At 47.3% G+C, this 19,396-nt stretch overlaps 1 protein-coding gene across 1 annotated transcript in view; it reads right to left on the bottom strand.

Annotated features, from left to right (window-relative positions):
* The window catches only part of LOC146176588 (endoribonuclease Dicer-L-like), a 72,669-nt gene that overhangs the window by 13,933 nt on the left and 39,340 nt on the right, over positions 1–19,396 (bottom strand). Inside the window, exons 15-17 of the mRNA XM_084582842.1 lie at positions 12,848–13,986; positions 9,510–9,680; positions 459–724 (exon numbers count right to left, since the gene is read on the bottom strand). Of these exons, the coding sequence (XP_084438968.1) occupies positions 459–724; positions 9,510–9,680; positions 12,848–13,986 (1,576 nt within the window). The remainder of the gene's footprint in view (positions 1–458; positions 725–9,509; positions 9,681–12,847; positions 13,987–19,396) is intronic.

Genomic DNA, 19,396 nt, shown 5'->3' with positions numbered 1-19,396 from the left:
GGCTTAACTTCTACCTTTCCATTTAGTCACTCTTTTGTGGGACTAATCACACTGCAACTGTTCACCGCACACTTGTTTCAATCAAGAGCCTGTCGTTATCACTTGAATCTGGGCATTTCTTAATGTGCCAACTGTGAGCTTGCTCCTTTCTCCCTCGTAAAACTCTTGTCCAGGTTTGCATCAAGTCACTTTTATTCTCACATAGATGTTTTTTTGGCAGTCTTGGCAGAGCATTCAATACGTGGATAACAAGTAGACTTTTTCTTTTGGACTCCCTTAAAGTTTAAATAAGGTAGGTTTTACTGCACTCATTTTACTCTGGCTTCAAACTGCTTTTTTTTAACACGTCGCTTCTTGCAATAAAATCGGTTCCCGCTGTCTTTCTCCTAGGTTGCACTGTGAACTTAAATAAAGAGCTTGGCACCTCCAGCAGAAAAAAATGGCAGAAGCGCTGTTACCGGTTCCTGTAGTAGGAAGGATGCGTGCAGGCCTGAAGCAGGAATGCCTTGTCCCGAAACGTGTAGCCCAGTGTCTGTTCAGCCATGCACATCACCCCGTGCCAGGGGCTCCGCTCGCTGAGGAGCTCCCTATCGGGGTTATCCACGAAGCGAAGAAGTGGTGTTTTTGGAGCGGGGAACCCCAACCTCTGGATGCTGGCAGGGGACAGGATGTCCTCAGAGTCCAGATCACAATAGGGTAGCTTCAGACCCATCCACTTCATGACCTGCAGATGAGGCTCATGATTTGGACACTTTCCTTGATTTTGGACGAGATTGCGCCATAACAGCAAAGCAACATTTTTTATTTTTTTTTTCAGTTTTTCACTTTTATTAGGTCTCAACTCCTCTCTTACTATGTTCGCGATCGCACCATTTAAATGTAAATACGGTATATAGATAAATATATATATATGCGTAGCGCGTGCAACAGCAGCCGCTAGGCAGCTGCTCATCATGAGTCTCGTGTGCGGACTTGAAGAAGAGCCCCGTGGCATTCGGTTAAAAGAGGCTGAAGTTGGCTGATGTCTCTCGGTGCTCTAGACCTGCTCTCCTGTGCCTGTTAGATCAACCCCTCATTAAAAACCAGCCTTTTACGGGCCTAAACGGCTATGTGATAATATATATATATATTGCCGCATTGTTATCGTACTGGCGCCGCCATGTGGCGAGCCCTGGAGACTGGCACGCGCTCGTCTTCTTCGCTCTCGGTGCTCGCCCGCCAGTCGGTTCCGTGCCTGATCTTGCCGGTGCTTTTACTTAGTCCTAGTAAACCTGCTGAACCGGTTTCACTCGCTGCTGTGACATTTTTGGTGGAGGTGCTGGGTAGATCCCATGTACGAAGAGCCTCTGGCTGCCCCCTACGCCCATCTACACACCGTGGACACGACACCTGTGCACAAGGCGAGCCGTCGCTTGAGAGGCTTAGCAACCGAGTGTGGTCCTCTTGTTTCCCCACCGCGAACCACGATGACTACAGCGGCAATTCAGACCACCACTCAGCTTCCCGTGAGTGCCCAGCAGCTGATCTGCCATACTCCACGTATGCCCACGCCGTTTCATGGCGACAAGTTCGAAGACGTTGAGGACTGGCTGACCAGCTACGACCGGCTCGCTGTGTTTAATGCGTGGGACGAGGAGCGAAAATTGCACAATGTTTATTTCGCACTAGAAGACGCCGCCAAGATGTGGTTCGAAAACCATGAGGCTACCATTTCCACCTGGCAGGATTTCCGGCGGCAGCTGCTCGCAACATTCGGCAACGATACAAGAAAAGAGATGGCCGAACTCGCTCTACAGTCCCGAGTACAGCGGCCTAATGAAAGCGTCGCCATGTTTGTGGAAGAGATGACTCGCCTTTTCAACAGGGCGGATCCGTCCATGTCGGAGGTAAAGAAGGTGCGCTACCTTATGCAAGGCGTCAAGGAGCAGCTGTTCGTTGGCCTTGTACGTGACCCTCCACGTACTGTTGCTGATTTTACGAAAGAAGCAACAAGCATCGAGCGTGCCTTGAATCAGCGATTTGTACATTTTGATCGCTCTGTGAACATCGCTGCCGTAGACTTCCGCTTGCCAATGGTCGGAAACGACAGGGAAGTCCTTCGCGAACTTATCCGAAGCATCGTGCGCGAAGAGCTGCAAAAGCTGCCCTCTCTCGAACAACATACACGTGTTGGGGGCATCTCGGATATTGTGCGCGAAGAGCTCCGCCAAGCAGTACCATCAGTACCGTCGCCCCAGCCGCCTGCGCCACAGATCATGACGTACAGCGACGTGTTGCATACCCCTGCGCCTGAACCATTGGCACCCTGCAACTCTGCTCCTCCCGCTCGTCCTCCACCCCAATATCCAGTTTCGACTGGTGTGCCTGAAGTTCGACCACCCGTTCGCAAAGCACACGCGTGGCGCACGCCGAACAATCTGCCATTGTGCTTTCACTGCGGCAAAGCCGGTCACGTTCTGCGCCACTGCCCGTACCGTCGGATGGGCTTGCGCGGATTTTCCCCGGATGCCCCTCGGCCACGCTATGGCGAACGACCTCGGGACATCGACCAATAAATACCTCAGCGACCACGTCCCACCTGCGTCCCTCCAGCGACGCCAGTCCAGGTCACCACCGCCGAGACAGTTTTCCACCAGCCGCCGTTCTTTCCTCAGGCAGTCCCCAAGTCCGCACCGGGAAAACTGAAGACGGCGACCCTCGGGGGTAGGGCCGCCGTCGATGGACACTACGACCAACATCCTCCGCTTACCGATTCGATCACACAGACCGACCTCCGACCCTTCGCTCCGACGAACAATCCGACCACTTTTCGACGATCGCCGAAGCTTTCCTCCGACGCCCCCAATCGACACACCGCACCACCAACGAGTCCGACGACCTGCCGACGATCACAGAAGCTTACCTTCGACGCCGTAATTCGACGCAACGAACGACCCGTCAGCCCGACGATCCCTGACACGCCGCACTTTGTCGACGGTGAGCTGCATTCCGCCGAGATACCGATCGTCGTTGATAACCACAACACGACTGCCCTTGTAGATACCGGCGCTGATTTTTGCGTTATGAGTCATGGCCTTGCTACCATTCTGCGAAAAGTCCTGACTCCTTGGCATGGAGCCCCGATAAGGACAGCCGGAGGGCATGTGGTAACGCCGCTCGGAGTGTGCACCGCTCGCGTCGAGATTCACCACGTAACTTTCTCGTGTTGCTTTGTTGTGCTAGCAGAGTGCTCCAAGGACCTGATTCTCGGCCTTGATTTTCTTAGAGAAAACGACGCAGTCATCGACCTCCGTGACTTCATGGTGACTTTCTCCACTCACCGCGCAATTTCCGACGAGTACAGACAGCACAGCGACGACTACACAGACAGGCCAATTTTCCGAGTGTGCGACGACCATGTCACTCTACCTCCACGCACCAGCTTGTTTGTTACAGTGCAGTGCGACAATCCCCCCGCCTTGCAAGGCCTCGCGGAAACGAACGTGAATTTATTGTTGAGCCTACAAGTCTGCGTCGCTCGGGGGATCTTTGCCTTGAGAAATAAACGAACTGAACTACTTTTAACGAACTTTAGTGCCGAATACCGCCATTTACCACAAGGTACAGCTATCGCTTATTTTGACGAAGTCAGTGCGCCATCCGCCCATTGCGCCCTTTCGCTGGCCAACGAGAACCCTCCCGAGAGCACTGGACATACTGTTCAAACTGACGTGAACCCAGCTTTGTCTCTTACCCAGAAACGCCGCCTTCAAGCAATTCTGGACACTTACCGTGACTGCTTTGCCGTCACTTCCAAAGTGAAACAGACGTCAGTAACCAAACATCGAATTATAGTTGATCCCACCGAGCGCCCTATCCGCCAACACCCCTACCGAGTATCGCCGAAAGAACGAGAGGCTATTCGGGCGCAAGTTGATGAAATGCTCCGCGATGATGCGATCCAGCCGTGCACAAGTCCATGGGCCTCACCAGTTGTGCTGGTCACTAAAAAGGACGGAGCACTCAGATTCTGCGTTGACTATAGGAGGCTTAACAAAATTACGAAAGAGGATGTCTATCCATTGCCTCGAATCGATGACTCGTTCGACCGACTTCGCCACGCCCGATATTTTTCATCGCTCGATTTACGCAGTGGGTATTGGCAGATCGAAGTCGATGAATGTGATCGAGAGAAAACCGCATTCATTACTCCTGACGGACTGTACGAATTTAAGGTGCTTCCCTTCGGTTTGTGTTCCGCTCCCGCAACCTTTCAAAGAATGATGGACACTGTCCTAGCCGGCCTGAAATGGCAGACGTGCCTCGTCTACCTTGACGACGTAGTCATTTTCTCTGCGACCTACGAAGAGCACCTCAAACGACTGACGGCCGTGCTAAATGCCATCCGCGGGGCCGGACTCTCACTAAAACCAGAAAAATGCCACTTTGCATTCCAACAGCTCAAGTTCCTGGGTCACGTCGTGAGTGCTGAGGGAATTAGCCCTGATCCAGAGAAGACGGCTGCCGTAGCTGCTTTCCCGACCCCCACTGATAAAAGTTCCGTGCGTCGGTTTTTGGGCCTCTGTGCATATTACAGGAGATTTGTGCACGACTTCTCCCGAATAGCGGAACCATTGACTCGTCTAACAAAGGACGACCAGCCTTTCATCTGGGCCGACGAGCAGCAAAGGGCCTTCGAGGAGCTTCGCAAGCGCCTTCAAACAACGCCCGTACTTGGTCACTTCGACGAGGAGGCCGACACAGAATTGCATACCGACGCCAGTAACGTTGGCCTCGGTGCAGTTCTCGTTCAGTGGCAAGAAGGTGTTGAGCGTGTGATTGCTTACGCCAGCCGCACCCTGTCTCGTTCCGAAGCGAATTATTCTACGACCGAAAAGGAGTGCCTTGCAGTTGTGTGGGCGGTAACAAAATTTCGGCCGTATTTGTATGGTCGGCCATTTAGAGTGGTCAGCGACCACCACTCACTCTGTTGGTTAGCGAACCTTAAAGATCCTTCAGGCAGGTTAGCCCGCTGGAGTCTCCGCTTACAGGAGTTCGACGTCACTATTGTGTACAAGTCCGGCAAGAAACACAGTGATGCTGACTGCCTATCCCGAGACCCTACCCGTGTTCTTCAAGTGAAACAGATGACTCCGTCTTTCTCGGCGCTCTCTCGACGCCAGATCTCGCTCAACAGCAGCGAGACGACACCGAACTGCGGCCCCTCATCGATTACCTCGAAGGAACCGCCTCATCGCCGCCTCGCCTTTTCACGCGTGGCCTGTCGTCATTCTGCTTGCGTGACGGCGTCCTCTACAAGAAAAACTACGCTTCCACGGACATTCAGTATCTGCTGGTTGTCCCAACGCCGCTCCGTACCGACGTTTTGCAGGCATGCCACGACGAGCTTTCTGCCCGACATCTCGGTTTTTCGCGCACTTTGGCACGAGTACGACAAAAGTACTCCTGGCCCAAGCTTGCCACTATGGTTCAGCGCTATGTTAGGACGTGCCGTGATTGCCAACGTCGGAAGATACCACCTGTCAAGCCGGCCGGCCTGCTGCAGCCTATTGTTCCTCCGCGAGTACCTTTTCACCAAGTCGGTATGGACTTGCTCGGGCCATTTCCTACGTCATCATTGGGCAACAGGTACATTATAGTTGCCACAGATTATCTGACCCGCTATTGTGAGACGAAAGCTCTTCCCAGCGGCACGTCTACTGATATTGCGAACTTTTTCATCTTTAATCTGGTCCTTCGTCACGGTGCCCCTGCGATCGTTTTAACTGACAGAGGCACGGCATTTACTTCAGCTCTAACCCAGGAAGTGATGCGGCTCAGTGGCACTTGTCATCGCAGAACAACAGCTTACCACCCTCAGACGAATGGCCTTACTGAGCGACTCAATAAGACGATCGCCGATATGCTTTCTATGTACGTCGACGAAGATCATAAGAACTGGGACCAGATACTACCGTATGCAACATTTGCGTATAACACCGCAGTCCAGAAAACGGCCCGCTTTACACCGTTTCGTTTGGTGTACGGTCGCGAAGCTGTCACCATACTGGATGCAATGCTACTGCCAGATCTTGCCCACCCTTCGATTGCCTGTGCCGACCAATTCGTCCAGCATGCCGAGGCCGCTCGCCAGCTGGCTAGACTGAGAGTCCGGACACAGCAAGTTAAAGATGCTCGACAGTATAACCTTCGTCACAGGGAGGTAATTTACAACCCTGGCGATCAGGTTTGGGTGTGGACACCTGTTCGCCAGCGGGGTCGCTCCGAGAAGCTTCTGCGCCGCTACTTTGGCCCGTACGAAGTACAACGCAAACTCAGCGACGTCACCTACGAAGTGACCCCGCAAGGATCTGTTCGCTCATCCCGACGGCAAGCACAATCGGAAGTCGTACATGTCACCAGGATGAAGCCCTTCTACTCCCGCTAGGTCAAGCTACATGTGTTTTTTTTTTTCTTTGCTTCCTTTAACTACTTGACGTGAACGCGCATCCTCGCCGACTACTGTTATCCTCGACCTCGCCACTCGGCATCGGGACGATGCCTTTTCCACCGGGAGGGGCAATGCCGCATTGTTATCGTACTGGCGCCGCCATGTGGCAAGCTCGGGAGACTGGCACGCGCTCGTCTTCTTCGCTCTCGGTGCTCGCCCGCCAGTCGGTTCCGTGCCTGATCTTGCCGGTGCTTTTACTTAGTCCTAGTAAACCTGATGAACCAGTTTCACTGGCTTCTGTGACAATATATATACAGTCGAACCCGGATATATCGAACTCGAAGGGGATCGCGAAATAGTTCGATATATCGATAATTCGATATACAGAAATCGGCTTGTGACGGCACTTACGATGCGAAAAAACGATACCGTATTTGTCGCGTAATCAACCCACTCGCATAATGAACCCACCCTCCACTTTTGCACCCGAGAATTTGAAAAAAAAAAAAAAAATGCGTTAAGGCTAGCTCGCTCACATGCAAGCGATGAGCGGCAGCGACAGAGCGAAAATTTTCAAACTTGTTGGAACTGCGTCCCTCTCGCCGCTCGAGCCACCGCGGCAGCTCAAAACAAGGTTTGTGTTGCATGTCGACGGCGCGCGTCAGTCTGTTTCGGTCGAATCATCCACAGCTCATTGGCAGCGTGCCAAGATGCTGCGCAGCGATAACGTCAGGGCGCGTTTATGTTTTGATAGCTCCTCCGGTGGCGGGGAGCGAACTTGGCAGAGTGCCCGTGATGACTTGATTGCACAAGCCTGGTTCGATTTATCACGCCTCTCTCGCAAAAAAAAAAAGAAAAAAATAAGAAAAAAGAAACAAGGAGCTGGCGCTTCTTAACATCCGCAGGCGCCATAGCCACGTCCGCCGCCGCGCCGCCGCACGTAGAGGGTTCGCAACACACGCTGGAGAAAGCGTCCGACGGCTGTCTGAAAACGGGCTGAGCTGGCTTGGCGCATGCGTTGCGCGTGCTGAAGGAGAGAGATATCTCAGCAAAAGAATGGGCACACCCACGCACATGGCTTGCAAACGTCATGTGTTGGCGCGCGGGAAACGACAACTGCAGATGCGCGCGCCTTTGGGGAATGGGCGCGGCGCTGCCCAGACCAGCCGTCTCCGAACTGTCCCCTCTCATTCCTTCCGCGCGTGGCTTGCAAACGTCACGCGGCAAACGGCCAAGGGCAATGCGACCGTCTTTGGGGAAGGCACGCTTTCCAGTGCGTGGTGCGGAGTTCGATATATCGAACGACCGGTGAAATTGAGTTCGATATATGACGCGGCTTTCCTATACTTCTACATGGGATTTTCAGGGGGATATTTCGTGAGTTCGATATAACCAAAATTCGATATATCCGGGTTCGATATAACCGGGTTCGACTGTATGTATATATATATATATATATATATATATTATATGAATGAGAGAAGCCAACAGTCGGCGAGGCCAAGGAAAGCATTGGGATTGCACAATCCCCAATGCTTTCCTTGGCCTCGCCGACTGTTGGCTTCTCTCATTCATGTATTATAACGAGCACCCTCATTTCCCCTTCATTTATATATATATATATATATATATATATATATATATATATATATACATATATATATATATATGAATCACCATGTAGGTTTTGCCTATGCCCCATAAATATAAATTATAATGACTTTTTTTTTCTCGCATTGGTCAGCCTTCGGCTTTAACAGCCGAACAGTGGCTATGACGTAGAAGTTCGACTGACATCCCAGGGTGCAAAAACTGTGACATGACCCCTGTTTTGTCATTTTAGTTGCCTCCAGTCATTCACCAGCCAGATTCATGAGGTAAAATGACAGAAAGTGAGCAAAATACTACCACAGCTATTTTTTTAATGCTTCTTGTGACAAAGCCCTTAACTTCATAGCCACCGCTTGGCATTTGAAGCTGAAATAATGCGAGCAAAGAGGCCCTGAAAATTAATAAGAAAACTTAATTCTGCACTGCAACTTGTGCTTTCTAATGTACCGGGCATCATTACAAAAATAGAACCCACCAATTCCCATTTAAGAAGCGAGTGAAACAACAGTCTAGTGCCTATAAAAGCACGGCAGAGTGGCAGAGGCCCACAAGTAATTAATGAACCAATCATCAACCACGATGCATGCACTGCAAGCACAGCAGTAAAAAAGTTTTCAACAAATTTTTCGGACTTGCTGCAGTGGCTCAGGGTAATCCACTGCTGAGCCCAAGAATGCATGATCAATTCTGGCTGTGGCAGCCACGGTTTGATGGAGGCAAAACGCAACACATCTGTGTACCGTGCAATATGAGTGCACAATAAAGGGAAGCTGAAACACTTTGTTGAGAATTTCATGAGAAGCATGCTTTAGAATAGGTGGAACTTCCAGATTAAGCTCACAAAGCTGTTTTGCGCTGCCTATTTAAAGATAACATGTAACCAGCTGCTAAAATTGCGACTATCTTCAGGCTTCTCTTCATAGCAGCAAAGCAATGCGAAGAAGCATGACGATGACGTCTCAAATTTGAACTCCTTTCACCCAATTCCTTTTGTGAGTTGCCCGATGCTGTCTCATCGGTGTGCCTACTCTGCACCACATGCTGAGAAGCCTGAATGCCAAAGCAGTTTTATGCAACGACTATGGCGTCAGTTTAAATGCTAGCGCAAAATGACTTCGCATAATTCACCATCAACCTTCACAGCTTCGACTCTTTTAATTTAGTAGAATTCTGAAACCACTTCAGCTGCCCAAATCCCAGGTGGCCGAAAGTACTGGAGACCTCCGCTACAGCATCCCTCATAGCCTGCGTCACTCAGGGATGTTAAAGCCCATATTCCATGCCAGCCCCCCCCCCCTCCCCCCCCTCTTTTGAGATTATTTCATCTTCTGATAATACAAAAATTTTTTCAGGAAATATGAATATTTTCCACGACACTCCCCCTTTCCACCCAGAGATCTGAGTAATTGAGGTTCAACGGTAATCCCTTCAAACTGATGCAACCAACTCACGGATGGCCGTGACTTACCCTAAGGGCACCGATAGGTCCTGTGACCAGCAGGTAGGCTCCAATGATGGCCTCCACCGAGTCGGCCACACTTTTATCCGACAGCTGAGATGTCATGCAGATTGGGACAGGCCCGGATGAGTCGTGGGAGGGTAGAACATAGTCGGGTCGCTGCTTTGCACTCTGGTATTCCTGTGTCCGAAAGAGCAGACGACGAGCAGCGGAAAAAAAAGGGGGGGGGGGGGGGGGGGGGCAAGAAATTTGAAAGCGCGAAAGGTTCCTTATTTCCGAAGAGAATTGAAGCAAGTGAAGAAATATTAAGGCAGTGGTAAATGACGACAAAGAGGCCAACTCTTTAAAAAAAAAAAAAAAAAAAAAAAAAAAAGAGTGGGAGCCAAACAGTTGCATTTGGTAGCTCCTTAATGTCAGCTGACACTACACAGATACACGTAATGGTTTTACAAGAAAAAAAAAATGTGTGACTCTGAAATGAAAAAGGCTTTTATTTACCAAAAGTGTTCGAAAAAGAATGATAAGATTTTGAGCTTCAGTAAGCCTGATGCTGGCCGCGTCGAAAATTTCCGTGAAATACAGCAGCCTTAGTTTTGAAAATGCCCATATCCCTCAATAAACAACCCATATGCTTCAACCGTAGCTGGCCAAGTTTCTCATGTTTATTTGGTTGTCGTTGAAACTGTGCCATTTCTTTTTCACAAGTTTTTCTCTTTCGATACAAGAAACTGTCATTGCAGCTTCTCTTTCCTCTGCTAGCGTGTTTTTCACCAGCCGCAGTCCTGATCCTATGAGTCATGATCCTATGAATAACAAATGTATCGCATACGTTTGTTATTTCATTCGTATTCGTATTCGAAAAAACTGCTACCCGAAATTATAGAATATTCGAAAATCATTGCGAAAATTCGTATTCGTATTCGAAAAAACTGCTACCCGAAATTATAGAATATTCGAAAATCATTGAATACGCCGAACATATTCGAATACAGCGTAGTCTCCCCGCACTGCGCGCTTCACCGCAACGCTTGATCGCGTCTGCCGTGCAGTGAAGCATCCTCAAAACGCGACGGACGCGTTTTGTGAAGAGAGCCTCCTTTCAACAGTGTGCACAAAGCGAAGCACCACGTGAAGCCGGGGAAAAAAAAAACGTCGTTACAACTTTGGTATCATCTCACATACAGATATCCATCATATAGGTCTTCGCCAAATAAAATCCCCGTCCAATCTGATTACTTTTTATTTAACGTTCAATGCTTCACCAAGTATGCACGCATCTCAAGACAGACAGCCAAAACATGCGCAGATCCTTAAAATAACACAGCCCGAGTAAAAGTCTGGAACAGACTAGCAACAAATGGAATGCTTTCTTTTACACTTCATTACTGAACTTCAAGTTTAATTTTAAACCAGCCAAAAGACATCACAGAGAAGACAAGCAAACAAGACGAGGCTGGCACAATCCGCCCAGTCGTCAACCTTGTTTACTTCGTCAAGTTTAACTAAAAGCTTTTTTCACTATTTTAACTCGACAGATTCAGAGAGGGAGCCCACTTTCATGTGCTGAAGCACCACCACATTGATAGCAGCACATTTCACTATCTTGTGCATGTGCTTTTGGCTCCTATGCCTGTCCAGATAAGTTTCTGGCCACTGGTCAGTGGTGCCTTTAGGGAGGTAGCCGGCACTCAAGGATAGCCTCTTCCCCCTTCTGATTCCTTACTTGATGGCCTTCTGACAGTGGCTTGAGCCACGCTGGGACTTCCTTAATTTCAACATGCTGGAAATAAGCCTTCTATGGCTTTCCAACACTCCTGAGAACACCTTTAGTGATTGGCACCAAAGTGGCATCACTCCCACAGCAGTTCAAGTATTCTTTTGTCTAGAATAGGCATGGCAGCCTCAGTGATGAATACCTGCTTGTTTGCATAGCATAACTATTAGAACAAATCATGTAGTTCTTTGCAGCCAGACATGGATGGAGAATTTCTATGGCAATCAATTCTCGCCAATCACTTCATTTGAAATTCACTCATGAACAAACATTTATTAGGCTCCATGCACTAGTATTTTATGAAAAATGTATTAGGCTCAGCGAGAGACATACCACTGCCACCTACGTGTTGCCATTATGTTTACTATGGCGACCCCTATACCATGTATGTGCAACTCACAACATGTCATCACCATGCTGCGCTTCTCACAGTCGTCTATTAAGATTTCATCGAATCGCATTTTTCGTAGGCAGTACCATCCATCGAGCGGCAAAACAGTGCTTCACTAAATTTGATGGCAAAACATCGAAACATTGAGGCAGCCTATCTGGAGCAGTTTTAAAGCAATATTGCATTTTGGAGCAGAATGGAGCAGGAAAAGCAGTTTGAAGCAGAATGAAGCAAATGGAGCAGCACTTGCCCTTGATTCAAGCTTTCAGCTGATTCGGATATATGAGAATTTACCGTATTCAGCAGTGATTCAGCAGCTCCACCCAGTTTCATGCAAGTCCTTCCTGTACAGAAAACTAGTAAGCAAAATCCTGCATAACCTTTACACTGCATTTTTCTTTCGTGTATATACTCTTCTGTGCAATTCTAGTTTAATTTTATTTGCAAAACCATATCAATTCTGAAACAAACAAGGCAAACAGTGCTTGCTATCTTCTAATTTCCCTTTTGCTTTTTTTTTTTTTTTTCATTGATCAGATATTCAATATTCGAAGGCATTTTTTTTTCCCATATTTGTATTCAATTCATATTCGCAAATTTCAATATTCGCGCACCATTAGTTATAAGGGATGCTATAAGGGAAGGAGGCAACTAATTTATGCCACTGGACTTTTTTAAGAGATGTCTATTGATAGATTTCTCGGGTTTTATTTGAATCTTAGGAGGCTGCACTTACTAAGGCAGCGTCGAAACCCAGAAATTTTCGACAGAGTAAAAATCGAGTTAAGCATGAACTTTCTGCACTCCACCTGCTGCTAGTGTTCATCAGCTTTAACGTCGAGTGCATACAGTGCGTTTGATATGCAACATTCGCATCATCATATGGCTGGCGAAAGCACTAGCCAACATCTTAGAACTTGCAAACTAGCTGTATTGTATTATAGCATGATGAGGTAATTAAACTGTGTTATAGAAACAGACTCTTAAATCAAACAGCTAGGGAAAAAAAATGGCACTCAAAATACAGAACTGATTTTAATTACACAGCTCGTAAAAATGTACTGCCATCTGTCAAGTCTTAAGCGCAAGCTGCAATTGCCAATTCTAAAATTCAGCTACACAATCAATTTTGGCCAGCACAAAAGGGCGACTCCCGTGTGACAATCAGATTGATCCACCCACCAGATAGGCCTCATGGAGTTGCTCTGTTGTCAGCTTTTCCAGAATCTTGGTGTCCCTTTGGATAATCCAGAAGACGAAATCCGTGTCCATCATCATGTCTTCGACCCCCTCTTCAATGCAGTAGCCAGGTGGAAGCCAATTCCGGTGCGGCACAAACTGTTCCTGAGCCACCATGGACCCCACGTGCATTTTGCACCCGAGGTTGTGGAGGTTCCGATTGCAGATGATGCGGGCACGCGTCTGCGTCAGCAGCCCTTCCTGCGCCGATGTCGTTCCGCAGAACAGGTCAATGGTCACTGTGAACTTCAGGAATGAGTCGCCAAGCACTTCGAGACGCTCGAGGTCGAAACCGTCCGCCGCTTTTGCAGACGTCACTGCTTCCAGCAAGAGGCCGGGACTCGGACCAGGGTTGCCATCGAGCCTGGGCTGGTACTCAAATGATCGGGACAGGCGAGGCATCCGAATCTCGCCCGCTTCCCCGTGTGTAGGAAGCAAAGTCCCGAATTCCACCTTGTCACCAGGAACGAAGCTGATCGAAGCGCTCTCAGACACGGCACTCTGAAAGTCCAAGATGGGCCACTGCCCCTCGAAGGTCCGTAGTCCGATGCCTGTTTCGGCAGCAATGGAGGAACGGAGTTCCTCCATGACAAGCAGCTGGTTGAGGCGGTACAGGATGCTGGGAAGACAGACTGCCTTGCGCCAGACGCTGGCTGGGACAGGGTGGACATCACAGAATTCCGGAACACGCAGCTCAATGCGCCTATTCGTTGTGCTCTTCTTGATGAATACGTCACCCTTTCGATTTCGGTAGCGCGGGGTCAAGAGGTTCAATCGGACTTCGGTGAAGAACACTTCCAGCAATGGTTGTGTAAAGTCTGTCACATGCAAGCCGTGGAAGTGGGCCAAGTACTCGCGGATAGTGTATTTGCCATCTTCGGTGCCGACGCTGACATCATGACGAATCCGCTTCAAGTAGTATGTATGGTGCCTGTAGTTCAGAGGCGTGTAGCGGGGAATCACTACGGCATCTTCGAAGACGCGGCTCTCAAACTCGTAGCCAGTTTCGGGCACGGGTCTTCTAACGATCCCTTTCAGAACGACATCGACGAAGGACCAATCGATTACAGCAGCGTCACCATCTGCACAGAGAAGTTGGCCATTTGTTAAGCCCCCTTTAGCAACTAGGAGGCAAAATGCACACGACAACTCCTCCTAAAATACCCTATGAGTTTCGAATAGCTTCCGCCACATCGGACCACCCATGTCTTGTTATCATCTGAGACCTACAATATGCCTGCCACACAAAAACAAGGCATAATTATCAAGTTTAGGCTTGTATAGGCAATGGTTTTGTGGTTCAATGTGAACAGTGCAATTTTCATCAAATATGTGTGTAAGCAATGAGTTAAACTGTCATATTGGACTCTTCACTGACAGCAATCGTTATCAAATAACTGTACACAAGGTATAACACTACATGATCCCTGCTATTTTATTTAATTCCTGTAGGCCTTACAGGTATAACAAATTACGAGGATAAGTAAACAATTTTTTTTTTTGCCATATCACTGTTTCTTTTCACAGCTGGTCTTGTGACAAAACATTTTTCTTTGTTTTCAGCTTCCTGTACTAATTTTCAAAACTATTCAAAAGCATTCTATACTTGCCACTAATTTTTACAATTTATATTCGTTTTACACCCAAAAGTTGTTCACCCACATGTCTCTAATAAATTCACTTCCTTCTTGCCATTCCTCAAAGAATGATTTAATTCATTAACTTGATAGTATTTGAAAAACATTTGATTTGCACAGTTTGCGATTACAATTAAACATGATTATAACGAAATTGTAAAACATCCGCGATTTTTCATTGCATCCAGGTTTTCATTATATGCAGTTTTTGCATGAAGACTTAAAAGACAAAAAGGACAATGCAGAACAAAAACCAGATTAAGATGGATGGATGGAATATAGGAGCATCCCCTTTGAAATGGGGTGGTAGCAGTTGCTATCAATGCTTGTTTTTTCCCTTATATCCTAATTGTTGTTTTAGATCGGTTAACTGCAGCATCATTTTAGTTATTGAATTTTTGTTTCTACATTACTAACACTGTTACTTTTCTGCTTTTAAGCCACCAATCTTTCAATCATTTTTTGCTAGTTTCTACCGTAAGTTCATTCACCCGGCCACTGGTATCTCTAAATCCCAGGGCCTCAGGAAGAGTGGCTACGCCTGCATCGCCTTCCAAATGGATACCATCACATTTGAGTATAAGATCGTTAATTGTTTCTCTAGATATACCACATACTGCACATGTGTCATCTTCATGGTTAAATCTCTTTTTGTAGCTACGTGTTCTAAGGTACCCTAATCTAGCTTCAAAAAGTAGGGCACTGCCTCTTGAGTTATCAAAGAAAGCTTCCTTCTTGACTGATTGATTGGTTCACATGAAGGGAAAGGCGCAGTATCTATCACACTTGTTTCTGTGGACACCTAAACCATGCCGTAAGGGAGGGAAGGAAGGTAGAAGTGAAAGTTAATAGAGAGAAAGAGGAGCCGTAGCGGGAGGGATACAGAGCAATTTCGACCACTTATGGATCTTTAACGTGCCCTTCTTAATCTGCCTTTTCCACTTTCAGTATAGTTCTACACTCTGTTTCTTTTCGACAGAATTTATCCAATTTTTACCTTGTGTGCTTTTCACCTGTTGCTTCAGTTCAGTTCAGGCGTTCAGTCGTGTCTGACTCTTCGTGACCCTATGGACCATGTCACGCCACGCTTTCCGGTCTCTCACTATCTTCTTAACATCACATAGCTTCATCTGCAATGCCTCGAGAATGCCATCTAACCATCGCGTTCGCTGCCTACCCCTTCTCCGGCGACCCTCAACCTTTTCCAACATCAAATCTTTCTCCAGCGACTCCTCTCTTCTCATCAGATGACCAAAGTAGCTGAGCTTTAACTTTAGAATTTGACCCTCCAATGAGCAGTCAGGGTTTATGGTCGACAATATCGACTGATTTGATCTTCTGGCAGTTGCTTAACGCTCTTTATTTCTTCGTCCGTGTGACCAGCATACTTACTGGTTAGTTTCCTAGTTCTTTTCCTCCATTGTGAGTCAACGCTTTTTAGGTATAGGCATTTAATTACTTTAGCTGCCCACCTGTTGCTGTCCGATTTCCTCAGGCGTTCCTCATATAATATTTTACTCTGAGCTTCCCGTACTTCGAAAGATGCCCAATCCATATCTCCCCGTACCGCCTCATTTGTGGTTTTGCCGTGGGCATCCAGTGCCAATCATACGACGGCTCTCTGATTTACTATTTCTAATTCCGACTGTACCTCTGCTTTTAGGCACAAAACCGCATTTTCGAAAGTAAGCTCGGGCACCATAATTCCTTTCCAAATACCCCTCAACACCTGATATCTCGTGTGTTCCCACAATGCCCTATGCTTCATTATCCCGGCATTTGTTTGCCCTTTTGCCCTAAGTGATTGCTCATGCTTTTCAATGTATGCCAATCCTTCGTATTCCCATACCCCGAGGTATTTATATTTTGCGACTCTGGGTATTTCATGGCCTTGTATTTTAAGACCGTGGTCAGTTGAGCTGTTGAAAATCATCAGAGCTGCCTTGACTGCGCTGAAACGGAAGCCTAGAGCATTCCCTTCGTCTGTGCAATATGTACTTAACTAGAGTTTGTAAGTCTTCCTGGCCATCTGCTAGCAGCACAATATCGTCTGCATACATCAAACCAGGGAGGCGCTGCTCTACCGCCTTTCCGCCTAATCTATATGACAGGTTAAAACCTAGGTTACTTTTTTGTACCATCCGTTCCAGATTTATCATGTAAAGCATGAACATTAGTGGTGAAAGAGAATTGAACGCAAGGGGAGCCACCTTGAAAGTGTTTAGAATAAATCAAAATTTCTCAAGTTACAGAAGCGGTGAAACATTTCCCGATTGCGCTAAGGGCGTGGCACAACTGCGGCAGCAGCATCCACCGCTGTGGCTTGCACGACGAGTCTAAGAGGGAGCGGGGAACAGGGAGGTGGCGGAGGAGTCAGCGCGTGAGAAAGAGCACGCCTGTTCGCGCCGCCGCCGGGCAAGGAGGTGCCTGCATCTTCACGCATGTTCCCGCTCGCTCACCACTGTTGTCTCAGGAATATGACTCTGCCTCAAGACGCAGGCGTTCACCACTGTTTCCCGCTACAAACACGCGAGAGCATGTGAGCAACTGCATGACGGTGATGGACGCACACTGCTCGCTCTGCTCTGCGTGAAAAAACTTCGTAATATCAAGGAATTCGCTACATGGAGGTTCGTCACATAGAGGTTAAACTGTATTCTAATTCGCTTCGCGCCGAAAAATTTGCTACAGCAATGTTATAGTACACCATTGAGGCCACGTCAATATCTTGACATCTGGACCTTTGTGTAGATCAAACTTTTGGCTCCAACTAAGTAACAAATGCAGTAAAACCTCGTTAATTTGAAGTCACTGAGAGTGTAAAAAAACATCTGAGTTAATCAGGTTCTCAAATTATTTGAGCATAAGAAAGAACTGGACTGTGAAAAACTGCGCCGAAATAAACACACCACAAGACAGAAGACGGGACAAAAGCGCCTTTGTCCCGTCTTCTGTCTTGTGGTGTGTTTATTTCGGCGCAGTTTTTCACAGTACAAATATGAACCAACTAGCCCAAGAAACGGTATTAAAGAACTGGACACAGGCAACAAATTTCATTGTGGGAACGTGTTGTTTCGATTGGGCGAAGTTAATGACTGCCAAATATGGCCGTGAAAAATTCGCCCCCAAGCTTGTAGCCATTGCTGGCCATCACTGCAGAGTTCTGTTCCATGGTTTCCCATAGGATGCATTTGCATAAATCAAGGAAGCAGTAAACTTGTAAACAAGGAGAGTGATCAGGAGCAAATACTGATGAATAGCAAAAAATGATAGTAATAAAACGGCTTTGTATCCTGCTTTCTGCAACTGCGTGTGGCCTGACTGACTAGCAGCAAACCATGTCCATGCCCTAGAGAGTACTGTAAGTTTGCCCTCCCATTTCTCTACCATTTTTCAGAGCAAACGACCGTCAGTGCAAATGAGTTGTGTAAATGAACAAATTTTCTTTACTGCAGCTGATACGCAAGAAAATTAACAGCTTCTTTTTTTTTTTTATGCACGAAGCCCTGCTGGGAACAAGCCCTCTCACAGGGTGCACAGTGTGTCCGCTGCTCATCTAAAACTAGTTCAAGCCATGCAAACAAAACAGGCCAGCTTAATGTACACCTCAACCTTTCTGCGATAAAGGTGCGATACGTTGTTTCTTTCACCCTTGCACGGTGCATACCTGTGCTGGTATGAGGGCATTTAAGCTGTTCGTGCTCAGTTAAATCAGTCGTCAGTCAGTGCAGTGTCCGTTCTCCCCTTCCCTGGCCGTGTGCTGATGCGGTGGAAATTATGAGATTAAATTGAGAACAGCAGCTAGCCCAACAATTAAATCTGCTGGAGCATTTAAAGTAATCAGAGATGCCAGTAACCTAAGTTTCCAAACGCAGTTACACCATTCGATGAAACAGCACAGGCTGGTGTCGTGTGCAGTCAACCAGTCACAAAATATGCAGTGATGCTATTAGGCTGCATCTTCACAAAGCACCAAGAGCACATGACACAAACCAGAGTACCCTGCTGCGCTGCAGCAAAGCGCACCTCTCCTGCTAAAGTGCGCTGCGGCAGTCCATGAGGCATAAAATGGACTGGTTTATTGTGCTGGAAGTACTAGAACTGGGGCACTTCACACGTCATGCATCAGCCTTTTATAATTACTTTGCAGTTATCAAAGGCAGTCACTTCCTGGATTTCCAGCAGAATCATAATCGAGCGTTTACACATAGTACCCCCAAACCTTCGAACTAATCGGGATGGCGCTAGCAGCCACTTTGAACTGTAAACAAATTCAAGCAAGATATTATGAGAAATTCTTTAAATTATCCGAGATTTTGAATTAAATAAGCTCGAAAGGCGACTGCGTTTCAATGGAGGCGAAACGGAGAGGCGTCCGTGTGCTGTGCAATGTCAGTGCACGTTAAACATCCCAGGTGGTCGAAATTACTATGTAGCTACCTCTCTACGACGGCTCCTCTTTCTCACTTTCCACTCCCACCTTCCTCCCTTTCCTTACAGTGCAGTTCAGGTGTCCACAGAGCAATTGCGACAGATGCTGTGCCTTTTCTTTCCAGTGAACCAATTATTATAAATAACAGATGCTGTGCCTTTCCTTTCCAGTGAACCAATTATTATAAATAAGCTCGAATTATCACAACTTTGCAATTTGACCAAATATTCAAAATTATAGAACATTTGCACAAGCATATTCAAGTTATCCTCAAGATATGGTTTACAAGGATGCCTGCGATTTTTGCATCAAATAACAAGCTTTCTCCAGTGGTGATTCCTAAATATGTCTACACAGTGAGGCAGACACTACAGACTGTAGGAGAATAGATTTCATATATCTGAAAATCCTTTCCAATATTCT

This window comes from Amblyomma maculatum, chromosome 10, assembly GCF_055883805.1.
Source record: "Amblyomma maculatum isolate TAMU_Amacu chromosome 10, ASM5588380v1, whole genome shotgun sequence".
In the NCBI taxonomy this organism is placed as follows: domain Eukaryota; kingdom Metazoa; phylum Arthropoda; class Arachnida; order Ixodida; family Ixodidae; genus Amblyomma; species Amblyomma maculatum.
The sequence above is the reverse complement of the archived record's forward strand: the minus strand, read 5'-3'. Positions and strand labels throughout refer to the sequence as shown.